Genomic DNA, 18937 nt, shown 5'->3' with positions numbered 1-18937 from the left:
TGTGTGTGTGTGTGCGTGTGTGTGTGTGTGTTATAAAATGCTGATCCTACCAGATTTGGAGGGCTGTTGGGAGAAGAGCAGTTCACCACCATCAGATCTCTCTCTATGTTCAGCAGACACCAGTTACCAACCTCAGACTCTAAAGGCAAACAATGATCACCATTAGAAACAGCTTAAAACACACACTGAAGTGGTTCTAGAACAATATAGGTTATTATTAACTAACTAACCAAATACTTAGAAACCCTAAGTATATCTTGTGACTCACTTGCAGTCAGAGAGGTAATGCTCCCTGTGCTTATATCCACCATCAAGAGATCCTAAAAAGACCAAAAACAAATGACAATAACATTTTTTTTGCATACAAACGAAAAATTCTCATTATTTGCAAACTGTTAAATAACTGAAATATGAAAAAGGTGATATTAACCCTTAATGTGTATTTTTCCCCTCACAATATCAAGAAATTTCCCAGACAGTAACTTTACCTTGAGGCTGCGCTGAGGGCAAGAAATAATAACACGCTGACTATCAGCTGACCAGCACTGAGGGGACAACTGACAACTGTAGATACCGGTAAAGCCATCTGCACAGCCAAACATTAATCATTTTTTAATATAAATATATGCAGTTTTATATACAGAAAAAAAATGGTGACCACTATGTATTCCCTACCCTCTCCAGGTCGCTTCACGACATCCACCACCACCGAGGTCTTCTTAGTATACCAGTCATACTAGTATTAAAAGAGAAAAGCAAGAGCAAAGCCAATGAACAGAAATTTAAGGAAAGCTAATTTCATAAGAAGGGAAAGTTAGCACATTTGGTTGAAAAAAGGCCAGATTCTGTTTTACCATACACAGCCTGTTGCACTGCATGTGTGGTCCATAGACAGAACACTCTAGGTAGACAATTCGACACTGGTCCGGGCTAAGCCTGGGAGAGCACACTGCGCTGGTGCCTGATGAAAGCTGCTCTGATGGGCACAACAAACACATACATATGTACATGAACAACCTTTTACAGCTGGGTCCATAACACAATAGATTAAACATAAGTGGAACTGCATTTCTACTTAACTGGATATGATAACTTCAACTTAACTTGTGTTCATAAAATAGGTCTGAATGATAGAAATAACACAAATCCACTCACCACATTTCCCACCAGTAAGATCCACGTAGAACAAAGATGACCTGACAGAGAAAAATGAAACATAAACGACTTACAGTATTAGCTTATGAGGGTATTTATGACTGATCAGCTGTGCAGTCTGACTTGATCGTTGTAAACTGTCATCACCTCCTGTTGGGGCAGTACTTGAGGCCAAGTCTGAAAGGCTCATGCCACCAGCCTACAAAAACCACACCTGTGTCACCTGGAGCCCAAAATGCCTGCAAATACAGAAACAGTGTGATACCAAGAGTAAAAGAGAGAAAGAACAAAATATTATGAGGATACTTGAAGAGTGTAAACAGTAAAGAAAAGCATACACCAAATGGAAAAAAGAAAAAAAAACTATTGCACTAACCTGCCCTGGTGAGATATCTTCAGGCACTCCTTCCAACACAGAAACATTGCTTCCCTCGATGTCCAAAACACAAAGCACAGGACAGCTCTTACTAACCAAAGTCTCTCCCCAGTCCTCATGGAAGACAAACTGCTCCCCCTGCAGGAAGAAGATGGGAAAATGTAAACTAACGAGGAAAAGAACTTAAGACCAGAATTAAACCTTTGAACTGTGAAAATATTTTCAGTTTCGGGAATATTAGCTCCATTCACTTTTACAGCCTCCTTTTTCTCAGTTCTCAAGGTCTCGTCCTCATCTCCAATAGAAGACAACTCTGGAGACTCAGTCTATAAGGAGAATATGGAACATAGAATGGTTAATACTTATTAACTACTAGTCATTTCTGTTGTTTCACATTCAATTATACAGTGAATTAACTCTCTAGAGAGGAGACAGTAAACACACTCCACTGCAACTGCATAACAATCACTATTGTTATGGGATTTTGCTTTTGAATAGCAAGGAAAAAGACATATCTTTTAATAAGTTTACAATATTGTTTATGACTGAAAAGTAAGCTTTCTTTCAATGACATTCAACGACTTTCGAGAGTACTTTCATCTCTTTGGTGTGAGTGCAAATATGTCAAAGTCATTAGTTCATTTTTTTATTTTTCCAGAATCCAACATATATTTCATGCTTTTTAATTTGTTTTAATACAAACAGACCTGGAAGAAAGATTCTGCTGTTGGTCTTTTTCTTTCTGCCACATATAAGAGGTGGGTCTCAGAGTGAGACCAAACCAAGCAGCCAAACTGGTCTAAGGATGAAAAATAACCCACACACAAAAGTTTAAATTTAAGATATTTAGGAAAAACAACAAACACCAAAGATTTTACAACAAGATGACTTACCATCTTCATATACTTTGCCATGCTTCTTTAAGGCTGTCAGATCTATGCTCTTCACCTTGATGTTTTTACTCCAGATCTGAAAGGCCACAAGCAGGTAAGTAGAAGAACGTTCAAGTTAAAGTCCGATTTTTTCTAATGTAAGCTAACACACACAGTAGGAGAAATAAAACGCTAAAGTGGAACAAAGACAAATAAAGAGCAGGTGTGAAACTCAGCGCTGACACTGAGCCAGACACACACCTCCAGAAACTGTTTATCTTTCCCTTGAACCGTGCATTCTCTGACAACTGCCTTCATTTCACCAGAAGGAGAATCCTTACTTAGCACCCTGACAGGAGACACAAATGAGAATATATTGTTGTATCTGCTCAGAAAGTATGACAGTATTTGTAGCCAAACAATAGATCAAATATGAAAGTGATACATACTCTCCTTTGATCTCAGTGCAGTTTCCCGAGGCTCCAGAGTAGACCACTGACTTGTCATCGTGAAATACAATGTACTGCCTGCAAAACTTAACATTCTCATTCCTCTCCAGATCCCGCTGGTTCCATTCTGCAGAAGAAAATAACCACATGAAAATATAATTAACGTGCATCATTACATGCAAATCTGACCGTGTTACGTGCAGCACATTAGGTGTACCTGTGTAAATGTTGCTGTATTTGCCTCCATACTGAGAAGTGATTACGGGTCCCACATCTGCTCTGGTCAAAGATGGATAGAGGCTGAGCTCTTTATAGAGCTTGGCAATTTCCTTCGCACTGGTTACCACCTGACAGCACACAGCAGAAAAACTCACATTACGTCTCAGTGACAGAAGCTGTCCAACAGCTAACAATGCCCTGTTCATCTTGTTGCCACGAGGCTAACCATCAGGGTAAAGTTTGTAGGCTATCACTCACTATTTACCGCTAAAAAAAGGAAACCAGATGTTATTAAACATATGTCAAAATAAAGCAACACCCATGCCTTCGACAAAGAAACCAATTAAAACAGTTTGTTTACTTTGAGTAGCATTTGTCCGATTTAACAGTATCCACATGACCAGGAACTTCCTGCAGAAGAAAACAACTGAATCACTGTCCGACTGCTAGCTTGACTCGGAAGCTGGCTAACGTTAGTCAGTTATTACAAAAAAATCGTGACAGCGTAATTACCGCCCGCAACACATTTGCACCTATTTAGTAACAGATTTTTGGACACAAAATCCACACATAATTAACGTCAGCCGTCAGTTCCACTTAAATCATACCTGCGACTCCATAATAGCAACGGTGTGTGTCGCTAGTCTGTAAATATCAACCAGTTAGCGGCACAAAGAATGAAAGCGCCACTACAAAGCGAGCCATACACGTTACCGCTTCCTGCTGCCCCTTATAAAATAAAATACTTGATAAACAGTTTCTGAATGAATCAAAGCATCGTTATTAAGTTAATGAATACATATTAATTTTAAACGAATAAAAGCACTCTAAAATGTGTTGCCGACAACTTAGAACGCTGTTCACTAAACAGAGGTGTTAAGCATATACTTTTATTTTGTAAAACAATTGCTATTGTGATACTTAACAGGAAGCAGCACACAGCAAGTAAGGAACTTTTTAGATGCCCACTTGCACTGTTAAAACTGCTTTTACACTACTTTACATAGTGTTAAATTAAATATCTTAACTATCTAATTGTATATGATAAGAGAGAAACTTATATGGGGAAAATAGGTGATTACATAACTTTATGAGTAGTATTTATTTAATCCCTGTGTGCATGACAGCTACTGCTCTGGTCTTGTCAGTCAGCTGTGGTAGGTGGGGTCACAAAGAGCCAAGATGGCTGATTTTGAGGAGCCGCTGTCAGATGAAGAGAAGGTTTGGAGACTCTTTAATTCTTTGCTCAGCAACATTTTTCTCATTTATAAATGGGCTCACCTGTTATATATTTATGTGAAATTTGGAAAGAGAATGGTAGTTTTTGTTCTGATGTAGAAATTATAAACTTCTGTTTTAAGCTACCGTGAGCTAACTAGCCAACGCTAGTTAGTTGGCTAGCAGCTACAGAAGCAAACATCCATTCATTGAGGGTTTAACCATTTTGGTGCTGAAAAAATGTTTAGAATAAAAATTAAATTAAAATAAAAGTATCACGACTAGTTTCCAACTAGTGTGACAATGTCCATGCCAGTGATAATCACAGAGAGGGCTGTGTGTTCCTCCTATAGCGTTCGCTAACATTAGCAGCTACCATTACTTTGCCTTCGATTTCTGGGTCAAACAGATTCAGTTGCAGCTCAAATACTTATGTTTGCATCACATGACTTAAGATCAGGATTCAGGTGCCTAGAGTTAAGATGAAGCCTGACGGTGTCACTATTCGCAACGCCAGTTAGAGGCATGCATTTCAGCATTGTCGTTCTTTGAGAAAGGGTAACTACTGTAGGGTAAGGCATCTGAACAGGAAGACAAAGTGGCGACAACATTCTTCTGATAACATCAATCTGTTGCCATTCAGGTATGAAAACAAAGGGCGAGATGACATTTTGCTTACGAGGAACTGACAAGCAGTGTTTAAATTCAGTGTCCACTTCAAATGACAGTCTATCCTTTATTTAGTAAAACTTGCTCTCTGCTAGGTTAAAGTCTCGACTGTTGCAAAAGACATGGGAGCTTTAAAGTTACACTGACTTTTTCACAAGAAAAGCTAGCAACCTAATTCAAAAAAAGTAACAAAACCGGTTGTTAATTGCAATGTTAAATTTGTTAAAATGTGGTTACTTACTTGAGCCAAAATGGCAAAAGCTACAAGAATGTTAGGAATTACCCCACAGATTGAAACCAAGTCACTGTACAGAATATTTGCCTTCAAAAGTGTCTAATAAATGCCAGAATGAGTACAACATGGGGGTTACAGACGCCAGGCTAATCAGACATTGACAAGTCTGGGTTTGGCAGTCGTTCCGATATTACAGACTTTGTACCAGGGAGGTGAGAGATTAAAGATCCAGTGGGTAATGACAGGAAAATGTGGGATTGCAGTGAACCAGTAGACCTCAGCAGAAATCCCCTCCTACCTTTCCCATGAAACAAAATGTTATTATATATTTTTTAAACTGTGTAAAATAGGTTTTCATTTACTCAAACATAAGATATTTTTGTCTATAAAATGGCAATAAATGAGAGAAAATCATGTTTTGTTTTGCTTAAAAAATACAACAAGCTTATTGCCTATTCCACATCACATGCTGTAATGTGAATTACCATGTATACGGACCTTGCAAAGGCCCAGTCTGAGTCAGAAAAAGCCCTCATTACTTTGATGGCTGAATTAATTGGTGGCATTAAATTTTTGTCTGCAGGTCCGCATAGCCGCCAACTTTGTGACACATGCCCCCCCTGGAGAGTTCAATGAAGTCTTCAATGGTAAGAAGCAGATGTAGAAAGATGTCTTTGATAATATTACTGACTTATGTATTATACTTTGCTTCGAACAATAAGAATAACTTTCTGTCTCTTGAGAGATCTATCCAAACGTTGATTTATTTTACTCTTTGTAGATGTGCGGCTTCTCCTCAGCAATGACAATCTTCTTAGGGAGGGGGCTTCGCAGTAAGTGCTGCTTAGTTACGCATATTCAGGAAATGGGTTACAAAAGTTTCCATATGGGAAATTTTTCATTTCAGAGATGTTTGTCATTCCTTATATCTTTAAGGCACTTTTTTGAAATACATTTGATGCCATATTATTAATATATACTTTGTTTTTCTGCTGATTTTCTTCCTCCAGCTCCTTTGCCCAGTACAACATGGATCAATTTACACCTGCCAAGTTAGAGGGATATGATGAGCCGGTATGTTGGGACTCTTGAAATCATTCATTTAAATTGATCATTTTTTTGGGCTCCCCTGAAGCGTTAGTTGATCACGTTTTGATTCATCAGTTGCTCATGAGAAAGATCTGAGTACTTCTGTGTGATGTGCATTTATTTCCAGCCCTAAAACAATTTTCTGATGAGCCCTAAATAATCAAACAAATATAAAACCAGCCAACTAAGAAAATCTTGGTTCAAGTGCAGTCGTTTTCATTTTAGGTGAGCAAATACGTGCAACAGGGTTATTCACTCTTTCTTATTCCTTCATTTAAGGTCCTGATCACAGAGCATGGTGACTTGGGTCAGGGACATTTCCTCGATCCTCGCAACTGTTTATCGTTCCGTTTCGACCACCTAAGAAAAGAAGTGAGCGACGTGCAGCCATACGAAGGAGAGACAGCCCTGAGAAGTTGGAGAGATGCCTGTGATACTGCCCTTAGTGCCTATGTCAAAGAGCACTACCCTACTGGAGTCTGTACGGTAAGGTGCATTTAAAACAATATGGTCATTATAGACAACATTGCCTGCTGTTTACCCATAACATCTATGTGTTGCAGGTATATGGGAAAACAGTTGATGGTCAGCAAACGATCATAGCCTGCATTGAAGGACATCAGTTTCAACCCAAAAACTTTTGGTATAGTGTACATCCTGAAAACAGCAGATAAAAAAATGCATATGTGAATATATCTAAATATAATAGAATATTTTATTTTTCATAATGTGGCTCTGTCACAGAAATGCTTAGAAATATAGTCTTCTGGGTAAAGGGGGAATATTAGGTACTTATTCAGTGCTTTTCGCTTCCTGATGATCCTGTTTGTAACACAAGTCTTCTTTTATTTTCCCTGACAAAGGAATGGTCGCTGCAGGTCAGAGTGGAAGCTTACCATTGGTCAGTCCACTGCTCAGGTGGTAGGAGTATTGAAAATCCAGGTCAGTGTACACATTGTCATAAATAAGGAGAAATATTGTTGCAAAATATTGGTTTGATAATGAACTTTTTTTTTTTAATTGCAGGTGCACTATTATGAAGATGGGAATGTGCAACTGGTTAGCCACAAGGAGGTAGAAGACTCCATACCAGTGACTGTAAGTACAAATATTAGTCTGATGTGTGTCAACAATGTGCGCTGTAGTCGTCTGACTGTGACAGCTTTGTGTGAAGACAAAAGACGTCTCTCACGTTTTTTTTGACAGAATGAGATCCAGACAGCTAAGGAATTTGTTGACATTATTGAGAATGCAGAAAATGACTACCAGGTGAGCTAGCTTTTGCTGACTACATGGTTTATGTACTGCCTTAAAAATAAGTGTTACCTGTAACATTTTGAATTTTTAAAAAAGGAAAAACATCACAACTGATGTTCGTTTCCCTTCTGCTTTTGCTCCCTCAGACTGCTATCAGTGAGAACTACCAGACCATGTCTGATACGACCTTTAAGGCCCTGCGTCGTCAGCTGCCTGTCACACGCACAAAGATTGATTGGAATAAGATTCTAAGTTACAAGATTGGCAAGGAGATGCAGAATGCTTAAAGCAAGGCCGGGGACTGACCAGGGAGATGCATGCTCCTGCTGGCCCACAACCCACCTGTACCTGCGCAAGGACTAACCAAAGCAAAACTATATCAATATGGGGCAAGGAAAAAAAGAAAACACAAAAAAAATATAACTAAAGGTGTCTGGACTGTTAGGCACAGATGTCTGTCTGTTTGCAGGAATGTTCAATTATGGAAATAATCATGGTTTAGAGAAAATGGTTGTATGTTTGGACAGGGCTGTGCTCAGGACTGCAGCATTAGAGAAGTAAATTTCCTCAGCCGTCTAAGGATCACAGACCTTCTTAGAAGCTAGTATGAGAAGTTGTGTATATATTCTTATTCTTAGTAAAACTGATGTAGAACTATTACAGTTCTCAGCACACACAGAAGGAACCCGGATGCACAAAGCAGCTCATGAGAGAAATCAAGCACACCATCACCTATCAGGGTTTGTTTTTAAGAGATTTTGTGTCATTGTGGTGCGATGAATTAGAACTCAAGTACATGAGTAAAATCAAAATATTGAGTAGCCATTATCTGCCGTGACAGTTTAACTGTCCAGTACCAAGCTGGCAGTCTTTTTGAACGGACATGGGGCTTAGTTACACACTGCAAACAAAACTGAAGCATATTTATTCCTGTTGCAAACATTTAAAAATGGCACAATCCTTAGCATAGCTCTGTTCCTGCACCTATGTGGTTGTCAGTATGTGTTACAGCCAAGGGAATGTTGTTTTCTGTTGTGATCCACTGATGTATGGTCTCTCCACCCATGCAAGCTATGACGACTGAAATTAGATAAAGCAACTTCTATGACGCTGCATCTGCAATACATTCTGTTCTTACTTTGGCAACACCCTCATTGCTGTACAGCTTTTCCTTTGTATAGAGGAAAACTTATATACTCACATTAACCAAGATTTATTTGCCAAAATCTCTTTCCTATGGTAAAGATCTCCATCTTCCCATCCACGTATGCAAATATCTATTTTAATACACACGTTTTTGTTGGGAGTCTTCGAAAATTGCTCTGTTAACTGCAACAAACTGTTTGTGTACTGGCCGGCGCCAAGTGGACAGAGCAGCTGCCACATGAGGCACGATCTTACTGTAAATGACTTCTGTAAGGCCACATCATATACTGTTTTGCATCACTTCTGAGTAGGCAGACTCCAGATCAGTTACTTGTTAGCTATATTATGTGCTGTGTCTAAACCTTACAATACAAAACTGTGTGCCGATCAGTGAACGTCAATACTGTACTGCCCCATTCTGTTCAAATAAAGAGATTGAACGTGACAGAGTTTTATTTCATTGTCTGCTCCTGATACAAAAAGTTAGATGGCACTCCAATCAAGATTTAAACAACGCACATTGTTTTAAAAGACACTCTAGGCTTTCAAGACATGGACAGTTTATTGGAAAAGCACAAAATGTTGCAGGTTTTCATGTCATCCTTTACACAGGTGAGGGTCACTGACAGCAGTGTATGCCTACAGATTCAAATAGAATGGCTAAAATATTTGCTTGGAAGGAATGAATGGTTTTAAAGCCAAGGATCATACAGTAAGTCACAGGAAATAATACAATAGAAAGATTACAGTGGCATGATTGGCAGCTTTAGTGTCCACTCTTACTGACAGTATAACTACAATTTATCACATAATAATGACACAGTCCTCCCTGTGAAGCAGATGTCACTAAACAAAATCATAGACATACAGTAAAGTAGTGCAAAGTGCGGTCTCCCTTTTCATAATACTCAAGTGTAGCATAAAAACAGTACATGCAGGTGATGTTTGTTCATAAAGAACTTTTTCTTTTACAGTATAATAAAGTTTTTAACTGAGAATCTCTAGAAACTGCATAAGAAGTCATTGGGAAAACATTTCAAAAACACAGTGAAAGCTACACGTTTGCTTACATTTACACATTTGAGCCCTACACAGTCTATTTTTTTAACATTGTGTGACTGGTGTTTTTTTAATTGTAAAACAATGAGCAGCTTCTGCTCATGACGAAAGAAAAGGTTTGTTAAACAATGACAAAAACTATAATAATTTCTTTAAAAAAATCAACAGGTGCTTTCTTTAAATTGTAAATTGTTTTTGGATACTTTTAATATAGTGTCTAAAATAGCACATTTTCAATTATTACACCAACTCACAATAGTTCTACGTAAAGAAAGAAAGAAAGAAAGAAAGAAAGAAAGAAAGACAGCCAAGTGACAAAAAACAGAAGTGCATCTAAAAGAATCCATGTACTGTAGTTCATTTCAAATAGTTCTACTTTCCAACTGTTTCATGGAGGTAGGGGTGCAGCAGAATCTGGATCTGACTGAACCAGCACAGCTTCAGTTGTCTAGACTTCTGATTTGGAGTGCTATTAAGTAGTTTTGCTACTTAAGATGGATACTACAAAACTGCCGACATAACCCTGAATTGTTTAGCAGTTGTTGGTTAGTGTGATCTTTCTATTAACCACTTGAAGATAAAACCAGGTCAGACTCCTTAGCCCCCTCCTGGCCACTGCTACTGTGCCCACAGTTCCCCGTCAGCTCTGGAAAGAGGCTGGTTCGAGCAGAGTGACTGGGAGAGCCTGGAGTTGGACTCATGCCCGGCTTCTTGGGAGGAGTTGGGGGAGGGTATGCCCTCTCTGAACGTGGAATGATGGGGGAGCGGATGCCTGGAGATAGAGGCCCTGAAGGCGACCTTCCTCCCGGGGGAGATGCTGCTAGATTGCGGTAGTCTGTACCAAATGGAGAGCTGCTGATTGGAGCCAGCTTGACTCCAGCCTGCTGATTGGTAAAGCGGGACAGCACCTGAGTGACAGTGTTGCGGGCCAGCTGCTTAGCTGTGGTGTGCTCTGGTGGGGGAGGAATGCAGGAGGTGGTGGGGGAGAGGTCCCTCGGGGAAAGTGGGCCGCCATGCTGCTGGTGATCCAGCTCCGCCTGACTCTGGAACTTGTGCCTGGCAGCCTGGAACCGCTGATTGACTCCAGCCTGGTAGGAGGACTGATGGAAACCAGGACTGCCCAAACGCTTTGCCAGAACAGGAGAAGAAATGGGGGAAGAGGAGAGGGAAGAGGAGGCTGTGCTTGAGGGAGAGGCAGGATGAGGGTGAGGGGAATGCAAAAGTGATCCTCCCCCATTTTCTACTACCCCACCATTATCTGCCCCTCTCCCCTCCTGTGTCAGTTCTGTCTCTTTTTGACCATGATGGCCGTTGACTTTTGACAGTGAGGTGGATTTAGGCGTGACGGTTATCTTTCCATCCAGCTCAGTCTGAACAGAAGTGGAATCTGCCATCTTTTTGGGTATTGACTCTTTCTCCTCCACCACAGCTGCCTTTGCCTCTTCTTTAGATCCTTCAAGTTCAGCCAACCTCCTTTTCAGGTCCTCCACCTGTCTCTCAAGCTCCTTACTCCTTTCCTCCTCTTTACCCAGTCTGACTTTCAAGTGCTCACGTTCTCTGTCAAACTCAGCCATCTGTTTCTCAGATTTGGCCTGAAGCTTGGCTGCCTTGCTCTTCTCATTTTCAAGAACAGCCCGGAGCTTCTCCAGGGCACTGGTCTCCTCTTGCAGCAATACTTGAAGTTGTGAGACTTTCTGGGCTTCCTCCTGAGCCTGGCTGCTGGCTTTCTGGAGCTCCAGAGTCAGAGTTGAGGAGAGCTGCTGCTGCTGGGACAGAGACTCCTCCACCTTGCTCACTACTTGGGCTTTGTCCTTCTCTAATCTCTGCACCGTTGCATGCTCCACTTCCAGCTAGAAAGGGAATGAGAGAGACACAAATAAAGTCATAGTTGCTCTGCCACATGTGGCCACAAGGAGGCACTAGAGCACTGCTGTGTCACAGTAGATCCAACAGTGGAGCAGATACTGTTTTCTTTAAAAATACACATTTTCTGAAAAGTCTATTCACTATAACCAAGCTGGCAGCAATCGTGTTTTTCTGTTTCAAACACTGCTGTCTATTTTAGAGCTGTTTTATATGTCAATGACTTTTATGACATTAACTCAAGTGACACTGAGATAATAATGATATTGTCTCATTTAAAAAGCTATGTTTTTTGGAAATGAGCATTTACTGTGAAATCTTTTGAAGATTTCTGGGCTTCTAAAGAGCTTTGATGAGTATTAGAAGGAAGTGAGAGGTGAGAAAATATAATGGTGTGTGTATTTGGTATGAGGCAGGAAGGCCTAAGGAAGACTGAGAGACGCTCAGGAAGCCTTTCTTACATAAGGTCCTCGTGTGAAGTTTATGTAGTAGCCGATTGTGTGCTCTCAGTGTGCGTGCTCGCAGGCTGACCTTGCATTAGACGTGAACATCCATTATCTCAGGCTTCCTGAGACCATAAAGCCCCATGGCAACTAGTCAGCTAAACAATGGTCTCTTCCTCATCTGTTTCCCATGGAACATTTCTGTGCCTGTGTGTGTGTCTATACTTTTAACCGGACAAGCCCTCTCCACCCTACTGAGTTACACAGTGGAGTTTCACTGATGCTTCCCTGCTGCTGGGTTTTAAATCACCACCACAACAGCGAAAAAGGACACTGTGCAGACAGGGAGAGGTGAGGGAAAGGGAAGCAGGTTGACCAGATGTGCTCATCTGTCAGCAAGAGAGGAACAATTTCTATAAGACGTTAACATTTTATCTCACAAAGACAAACATACATATAGACACGCTTATTGTTTCGCCTAGCCTTTACATTCCAGTCTCACCTGATGCAGTAGTTTATCTCTTTCTGTCTGCAGCATGAAGGTGAAATCAGCATGGAGTGCAGATTCCTGGACGTGTCGTCGTTTCTCCTCCTCCAAGTCTGCTATCATCTATCAAACATACAGCCAAAGGGAAAAACACTAAAGTTGTGAGTCTCCCACACATATCCTCACAGACCAGAGCTTTGGGGTGGAGAAGCTCCACATCCCCTCTCGGTCTGCCTCACTACTATAAGCCAAATCAGTAGCTGAAACAAATGCATGTCCACACACAAAGCAAACTTGCACTTGTGTTAGCCCATGTGTGATAATGGCTGTGTAGAAAACCTGATCTGAAGACTAGTGACTATCTGAATGTGCATTGCCCCTTACCCTTCTGTGTCTGTTTTCAGCAGCAGCTAACTGTCCCATCATCCTCTCCTGCATCCTCTTGCAGTGAGCCATGACCAGTTTAAGCACAGCCAGAGGATTTGGCCCCACTGCCCTTCCCTGCAGATGCGTGTGAGGTTCGGCGGCTGTGTTATGGCACTCCATGGCTTCGTTGTCCCGCTGCAGGGCCAGGAATGGATCGCTGAGGTCATATTGTCCGTAGCGCTCTTGGACAAAAGCATCTCTGTGCTGAGCCTATCAGATATACACAAACATTAACCTGTTATTTTGTTGCATATACAATGACAAGAAATCCATTCTGTTCTATTCACATATATGAATACGGTTGTGCTTTCCAAGAGATGCTGAAAATCAGCTTGAACAAATATCAAATATTGAAGCGCATGGTAACACACATTTTTGTGTAGCACAGCAGGCAACAAGAGAGAGAAAAAAATCGACTACAGTCTACAGTCATGTGAAAAAGGAAGTTTTCACAGGACTCTATGTAGTCCTGTGAAAAACTAAGTACACAACACAATTCAATAGCGTGTAGAAACACCTTTATCAACAATACCTTGAAGTTTGTTTTCTGTGTGACTAAATCAGTCTCTTTTTGGTTCTCTTTTTTTTTAAATTTGGCATTAGTTTATGGACGCCTGTCTTAAAGTCCTGCAACAGCATTTTAACCAGGCTGGACTTTGACTGGGCCACTGGAGCACCTGGATTATTTTCTTTTTTAGACATTCTGTTGAAGATTTGCTACTGTGCTTGGGATTATGGTCCTACTGCATGACCCAGTTTCAGCTAAGCTTCAGCAGTCGGACAGACGGCCTCACAAGTGACTCTAGAATACTAAGTTCATAATCAAAGACTGTAAGGTGTTCAGGTCTCATGGCTGCAAAACAAGCACTAATTATTATCTCTATATCTCTGTGACTGACATTTGGTAGGGGGCGTTTGCCCTGATATGCCGTGTTTTGTCTTATCCAAAATGTGGTGCTTTACATTATAGCCAAACATCTCCACTTTGGTCTGTACAAAGGACACTGTTCCAGGAGTCTAGTTTGTTTAGACGCAACTTTGCAAACCCAAGCCATGTAGCCACGTTCTTTATAGAGAAAACAGGCTTTTGGCAACCCTTCCAGAAAGTCACACTAGTCCAATCTTTTTCTAATTGTACTATCATTAACTATCATTAACTCTAACAGTTAGCAGTATAAGATCTGTGTCTCTTTTACATTTCTCTGAGCGTTCCATAGCCTGACTTTGGGGTGATTTCCCCCCTAGATTGACAGGCAGCAGCACGAAGTCTTTCCTCCTTGAAACTGTGTTCAAACACAACTGAATACCAGCAAACTGCCCCAACCCTCTCCTTTAACAGAGGTGTGCACGCTTGCTGGAGATCATTTAATTAAGTTGATTTAATTAACAGGACCTGACTGCAATTTATTCTCTTAACTTCTATGGAAACATTGAAGATATATTTTGTTTTTTCCAGGACTGTTATGTCCCGAACATGCATGCACATTAATATGTGAGTACAAGTTCAGACTTGACTCAGCAGAAACCAGTGTTTCTTATGTATGACAGTATATGGGTTTGATAGGATGAAGACTCTTTTCCACACTGTGGCACCGAACCAAAAAGGGATATCATTATGACTGGACATAGATCCGGAAGCGTGTGTTTGTGTGATTGCAGGAAATGTGCGCTGAGTGATGTTATCGTCAGCGTGAGACCAAGCAGATGGTCATCCCCCTCAAACCAAACACAAAGAGGTGAGGAACGGCTATCCAGTCCCCCCACCAGGGGCAGATGTTAACGCCTCCCCAGGGATGCAGCGGTGAATGTTTGTACGATAAAATCAGACACACACACACACACACAAACCCGACGCTATTAAAGTGGTTCAATTATATGTAAACTAAAAACAAGTGAATAAAAAGTGACAGCACACCTGTTCAGGGGAAAAAATTAGGAGGTCTCATTGACTACATAGCAGATAGTATGTTTAGTATGTTTGAGTTCTGGAGGCACTCAGGGTCCGCAGGCAGTCCTAATGATGTGAGCACATGCTTCAGAGTTTACTCCACGGGTCTTGGGGACACAAGTCTCCATCTCCCCCTACTATTCTCATCAGACACCCCAGCTGAATGCCTTCTCCTCGTTCCCATGCCCAAACATGCATGCCACTGCATTCCTCTGTAAGTTCATCATCACTTGTTAGAAAATGCATCTCTTTACTTCCTCCTCTCTGTCAGGCTCTTTTTCTCACATGCTCTCACAAAACAAAAAATACCATTACAACACACACACACCCTCAGGGCTTCAGTAGGAAGGCTGTATTTGAGGCTTTCTCTCTGGCTATACAAAGAATGTGACCCTCAGTGAAGAGATTACAGAACTTGCACAAAGACACTGTCTCAGTGCTTTCAGTCCCATGCATTGTTCCCAAGTCTGACCCTGCAGCCTTCAGTGTCTGAGAACCAATACGACTGTATATCCGTATCTCAGTTTCCCTTTTTCTATGACTATAAAGTTTTGTGTTAGCCATTATGTATATCCTGAACTGCGGTTGTGAACTTTTGTTATTTTTCTGTTGGTCATTAGAGTAAAACTGGAGAGAAAACTGCAGCTTCCTGAGTTAAATAGCTGTTTAAACAGACCATTAAGGGCTGGGCTCAGTGTGTGTTTGTAGCAGAGCTGGCCTAAGGTCTGGCCTCTCGTGTTTTTTTGCCGGGACAGTTCTGATCGTAATGACAGACTGCACTTTCCTTTATGACAGGGCACAACAAGCAAAGCCTCTCTGCTACATAGCTCTACACAACTACAGACAACAAATGTCTTTATAGGAAGTCATGGGAAAAAATATGCTGGATACTTTTCAATTTGAATTTGGTACTCAATTAGCTCAGCAAGTAGCACAGACAAAGTTAAAATGTGCACTGATTATCTGATTTAACTGACACTTTGTATACAAGTTAAATGGAATCAAGTGGTTGTTTTTTTCTTCAAGCAGCAGTTATGAGAGTGAAAATTTCCATAAAAATGGTTATACATAACATATCTGCTCAATAGTGTGCATCTTCAGTGAGTTTGGTATGACAGCCGGGAGCCAACTACTAGCTAGCTAACCACTAATGACACCATAAAAAACCACTACATAACAGCTTAACAGAAGCAAGAGTATGGAGTAATTTCTTAGGAGAGCCCGTACACATCCTACTCAAAGTAGGTTGCAGAAAAATACAGCAAGCTCACATACAAACACATGATGTATGAACATATATAACACATATATTTTTTATAGCTAACACGTACACAACTAATAGCCACACATTAACTTGAGCCAGCAGTGTCATTAATATTCTTACAAGTAAAAAGCTAATTAGCTAATGTTGCTAAGCAGTTAGCTTACAGAGGTTTTAGCAGAAATGTGAGAAACAGCAAAACTGAAGCAGAGATTTGCTAAGGTATTATTTTAACTGGGAGACTAAATAGTAGCCATAATAGGAGCAGGTGAACTCTCTACACACTATGAAAAGGTGCTTCAATGCTTCTTTTATTACTTCTGTTGCTTTAGTTTCTTATAAATTCTCCTTTACACCTTTCCATCACTCCAAACTGACTGAAATTGTAGACCTACATGGTAACAGAAAAAAATAGAGGCAATTTAAAAATGTCTCAGCCTAAATGGGTTATTATTTATTGCCATTATGTGTAAAGCCAGCAATAAGAATATAAACAAAATTTGGTTGCACACACAGCTAAAACAGGCAACCAGCAAATAAGAAAGATTTAATAATTAAAAATCAGAGTTAAAGACAGTGTATTAGGTTTATGCTGATTAGCTTTTCCAGATGATGCAGATAAATAATGCCCTGCAGCACAGCGGCCCCCTCAAACGGTGTCTCGACAATGTAGGCATGTGGTGAGACATCATGTCTCTTTAAGTTTATAACAGTTATTAAAACTACAAATTGACTTGTAAGTCAAGTGTAATTCAATGATAGTACTCACTTTTTTATTCATTACTTTTATTTCTTCTTCTACTCAAGAGAGAGAGACAGACACAGACAGAGGGAGCGAGAGAAAGAAAAATGGGATTATGAGATTTTAGGTGTTTGCTTTATGAAATGTAAGCTAAGGTGTGCTCGAGACACCTCCCAGGTACATATTAATCACAGGTGGTGCTAAGATAAGTGGGACGACACCAAATGAAACTTTCTAAGTAATGTTTAACTGCAGCAAATGTTATCATCAGCAGTTACTGATGCAACATGGAAGTGGGTGTTCTCACCCTTTGGTCAGGCATTGCTTTCAAAAAGGCATTTCATTAGTGGAACAAGGAAACTCTGTGCCAGATCTCCTATGTGGCTTTTTTAAAAAGTTGTATTATTATTACTAGTGCCAGGCTGTGTGGTAAATCTAAATAAAATGAAGGGTGTTGTTAGATATAAACCTTTATTTTGAAATCTAGTTAAGGTGTAACAGAAGCAGCCATAAAAAGGCATCCTTAGGAAAACATTGCCTCATATTCGACTACTTGTTTCTATCAATTCTGTGTGTGACATGGTTTGTGTTTCCAGATGCTGTTTAAATGATATTTAAGTGGATCCACCTTCTCTTTTACACACTTTAAGTCAATGAGCTGTCCTCTTACAATCTCCGAGCTGTTGGTTACTGACCGAGTGTACACTACAATACTCTATTAGGCTTCCTTTTAAGGGAAACTTCTGTGTGGTTAGTGGCCCTTTTTTATAATGTTTACCCTGCCAATCTTAAGAACTTGTCCAAATCGGGCAGTACACACTCTTATCTGAACAATAAAGTCTTGCCCACCCTTATTGTTTATGGAGTCGGGAAATCACATCAGCCTATAAAAATAGACAAAGCATTTTAGGATTACAGGACATGACATCATATGAAAAACATTACCACACAAACTCTGTTGCCTGGACAAACAAAAACAGTTCCATTATCAGATAATCCAGCGTCACAGACTTCGTTACAGTGTCTGTTTCGTACATTTGCTCCCCACTTTGTCTCAACAGAAATGCACCAGTCTACAAGGACCAACCTTATACTTCCTCACTGCCAATTTAAGGAGCAGGTGTAGAGCTTCTTCTGTAAAGTACATGTTTTCAACACACTAACTTTAAGTTCCTCAGCGCTTAACAGGGAGAAGATAATAATAGCATTAGTTCCCTTTAGTTGCAGACAATTGTTAACTCAAAACATACGCCACACCTCTTGGAATGCAAGACCTGTTTCTGGTGTCATGTTCTGAGGAATGTTCCCTCTAGTAGAACTGCTCATCTGTGTCCTCGCTGATGAGAACTGGAAACATTAAAACCCAGAATCTGTAGAGACAAGTCACACAGTTGACACCATCTCATTGTGTGATTAAGTAAGCAAACAACTGTTGCAGCTGCAGGTTTGCAGGGGTTTCGGGTGAAGGAGGGGTTACAAAGATGCAGGTTTGTTTTGCAGTCCCAGGTACTTGCTGCTGGGAGGAGAGAGTGTTTGAGGTAGGAAAATACTGGAAAATATGGTAGAGCAATCTGCCCTACATGCAAGTAAGCATTGACTTCTTTGGTAAGTGCAGTGTGCTAGTAAACAAACTGAAAAGAGAGCTCTAATTGAGGAAAAGCATTGTTATAGCAACTGCTTGAGATATGTTAACCAGAGTGGGAAGGTACAAAAGACCCAAGATAGTGAAACACAAATTGTATAAATAGACTTCCTGGGTGTCAAACTGATACACAGACTAAATTGAAGCCTGCTATCAAGTCCTGACACTCCCTTCAACACACAGTCTGCCCTTACATTGACCTGTCAGCAATCTACTGTACCGGCCCCCAGCTGGAACAAAGGAAGTCAGTGATCTAAGCCTATAACTCTGTACATCCTCTGCACAGTAAACACTGCAGCCTCTGACGAGCCCCATGGAGACCACCAAACCTCTGTGTGTGTGTGTGTGTGTGTGTGTGTGTGTGTGTGTGTGTGTGTGTGT

General features: G+C 40.6%; 3 protein-coding genes across 6 annotated transcripts in view; 1 reads left to right on the top strand and 2 right to left on the bottom strand.

Moving 5' to 3' along the window:
• The window catches only part of apeh (acylaminoacyl-peptide hydrolase), a 9149-nt gene extending 5383 nt beyond the window's left edge, over positions 1–3766 (bottom strand). The window contains exons 1-16 of one of the 2 annotated variants that reach the window (XM_005914624.2): positions 3680–3753; positions 3433–3482; positions 3070–3199; positions 2853–2979; positions 2665–2752; positions 2425–2500; positions 2239–2330; positions 1783–1857; positions 1532–1669; positions 1303–1394; positions 1156–1196; positions 855–976; positions 676–736; positions 489–586; positions 269–320; positions 51–139 (exon numbers count right to left, since the gene is read on the bottom strand). In XM_005914624.2, the coding sequence (XP_005914686.1) occupies positions 51–139; positions 269–320; positions 489–586; positions 676–736; positions 855–976; positions 1156–1196; positions 1303–1394; positions 1532–1669; positions 1783–1857; positions 2239–2330; positions 2425–2500; positions 2665–2752; positions 2853–2979; positions 3070–3199; positions 3433–3444 (1293 nt within the window). In that variant the 5' untranslated portion in view covers positions 3445–3482; positions 3680–3753. Of the gene's footprint in view, positions 1–50; positions 140–268; positions 321–488; positions 587–675; positions 737–854; positions 977–1155; positions 1197–1302; positions 1395–1531; positions 1670–1782; positions 1858–2238; positions 2331–2424; positions 2501–2664; positions 2753–2852; positions 2980–3069; positions 3200–3432; positions 3483–3679 lie in introns of both variants that reach the window. The other variant, XM_005914623.2, reaches the window with a different exon arrangement.
• Positions 3767–4137: 371 nt separating this feature from the next.
• Positions 4138–9130, top strand: capza1b (capping actin protein of muscle Z-line subunit alpha 1b). Its single transcript, XM_005914622.3, has 10 exons — positions 4138–4292; positions 5777–5840; positions 5975–6026; positions 6204–6267; positions 6562–6768; positions 6846–6925; positions 7146–7224; positions 7309–7380; positions 7489–7551; positions 7686–9130. The coding sequence occupies exons 1-10, from the start codon at positions 4254–4256 to the stop codon at positions 7824–7826; spliced, it is 861 nt and encodes a 286-aa protein (XP_005914684.1). The 5' UTR covers positions 4138–4253; the 3' UTR covers positions 7827–9130.
• A 98-nt stretch (positions 9131–9228) lies between these two features.
• Positions 9229–18937, bottom strand: part of cttnbp2nlb (CTTNBP2 N-terminal like b) — a 14773-nt gene continuing 5064 nt past the window's right edge. Inside the window, exons 2-5 of one of the 3 annotated variants that reach the window (XM_042227451.1) lie at positions 18172–18284; positions 12922–13173; positions 12553–12660; positions 9229–11594 (exon numbers count right to left, since the gene is read on the bottom strand). In XM_042227451.1, coding sequence (XP_042083385.1) covers positions 10308–11594; positions 12553–12660; positions 12922–13173; positions 18172–18240 — 1716 coding nt within the window. In that variant the 5' untranslated portion in view covers positions 18241–18284 and the 3' untranslated portion in view covers positions 9229–10307. The remainder of the gene's footprint in view (positions 11595–12552; positions 12661–12921; positions 13174–18171; positions 18285–18937) is intronic. The other 2 variants (XM_042227454.1, XM_005914621.3) reach the window with 2 other exon arrangements.

The sequence above is a fragment of the Haplochromis burtoni genome, unplaced genomic scaffold, assembly GCF_018398535.1.
Source record: "Haplochromis burtoni strain Fernald_Lab_line unplaced genomic scaffold, NCSU_Asbu1 Contig_9, whole genome shotgun sequence".
Lineage (NCBI taxonomy): Eukaryota > Metazoa > Chordata > Actinopteri > Cichliformes > Cichlidae > Haplochromis > Haplochromis burtoni.
Note: the sequence above shows the minus strand (reverse complement) of the source record. Positions and strands in the feature narration are given on the sequence as shown.

Coding starts and splice junctions, on each gene's coding strand:
- capza1b (XM_005914622.3), top strand. CDS start 4,254: ATGGCTGATTTTGAGGAGCCGCTGTCAGATGAAGAGAAG. Junction 6,268..6,561: donor TAGAGGGATATGATGAGCCG/GTATGTTGGGAC, acceptor CCTTCATTTAAG/GTCCTGATCACAGAGCATGG. Junction 7,552..7,685: donor ATGCAGAAAATGACTACCAG/GTGAGCTAGCTT, acceptor TTGCTCCCTCAG/ACTGCTATCAGTGAGAACTA.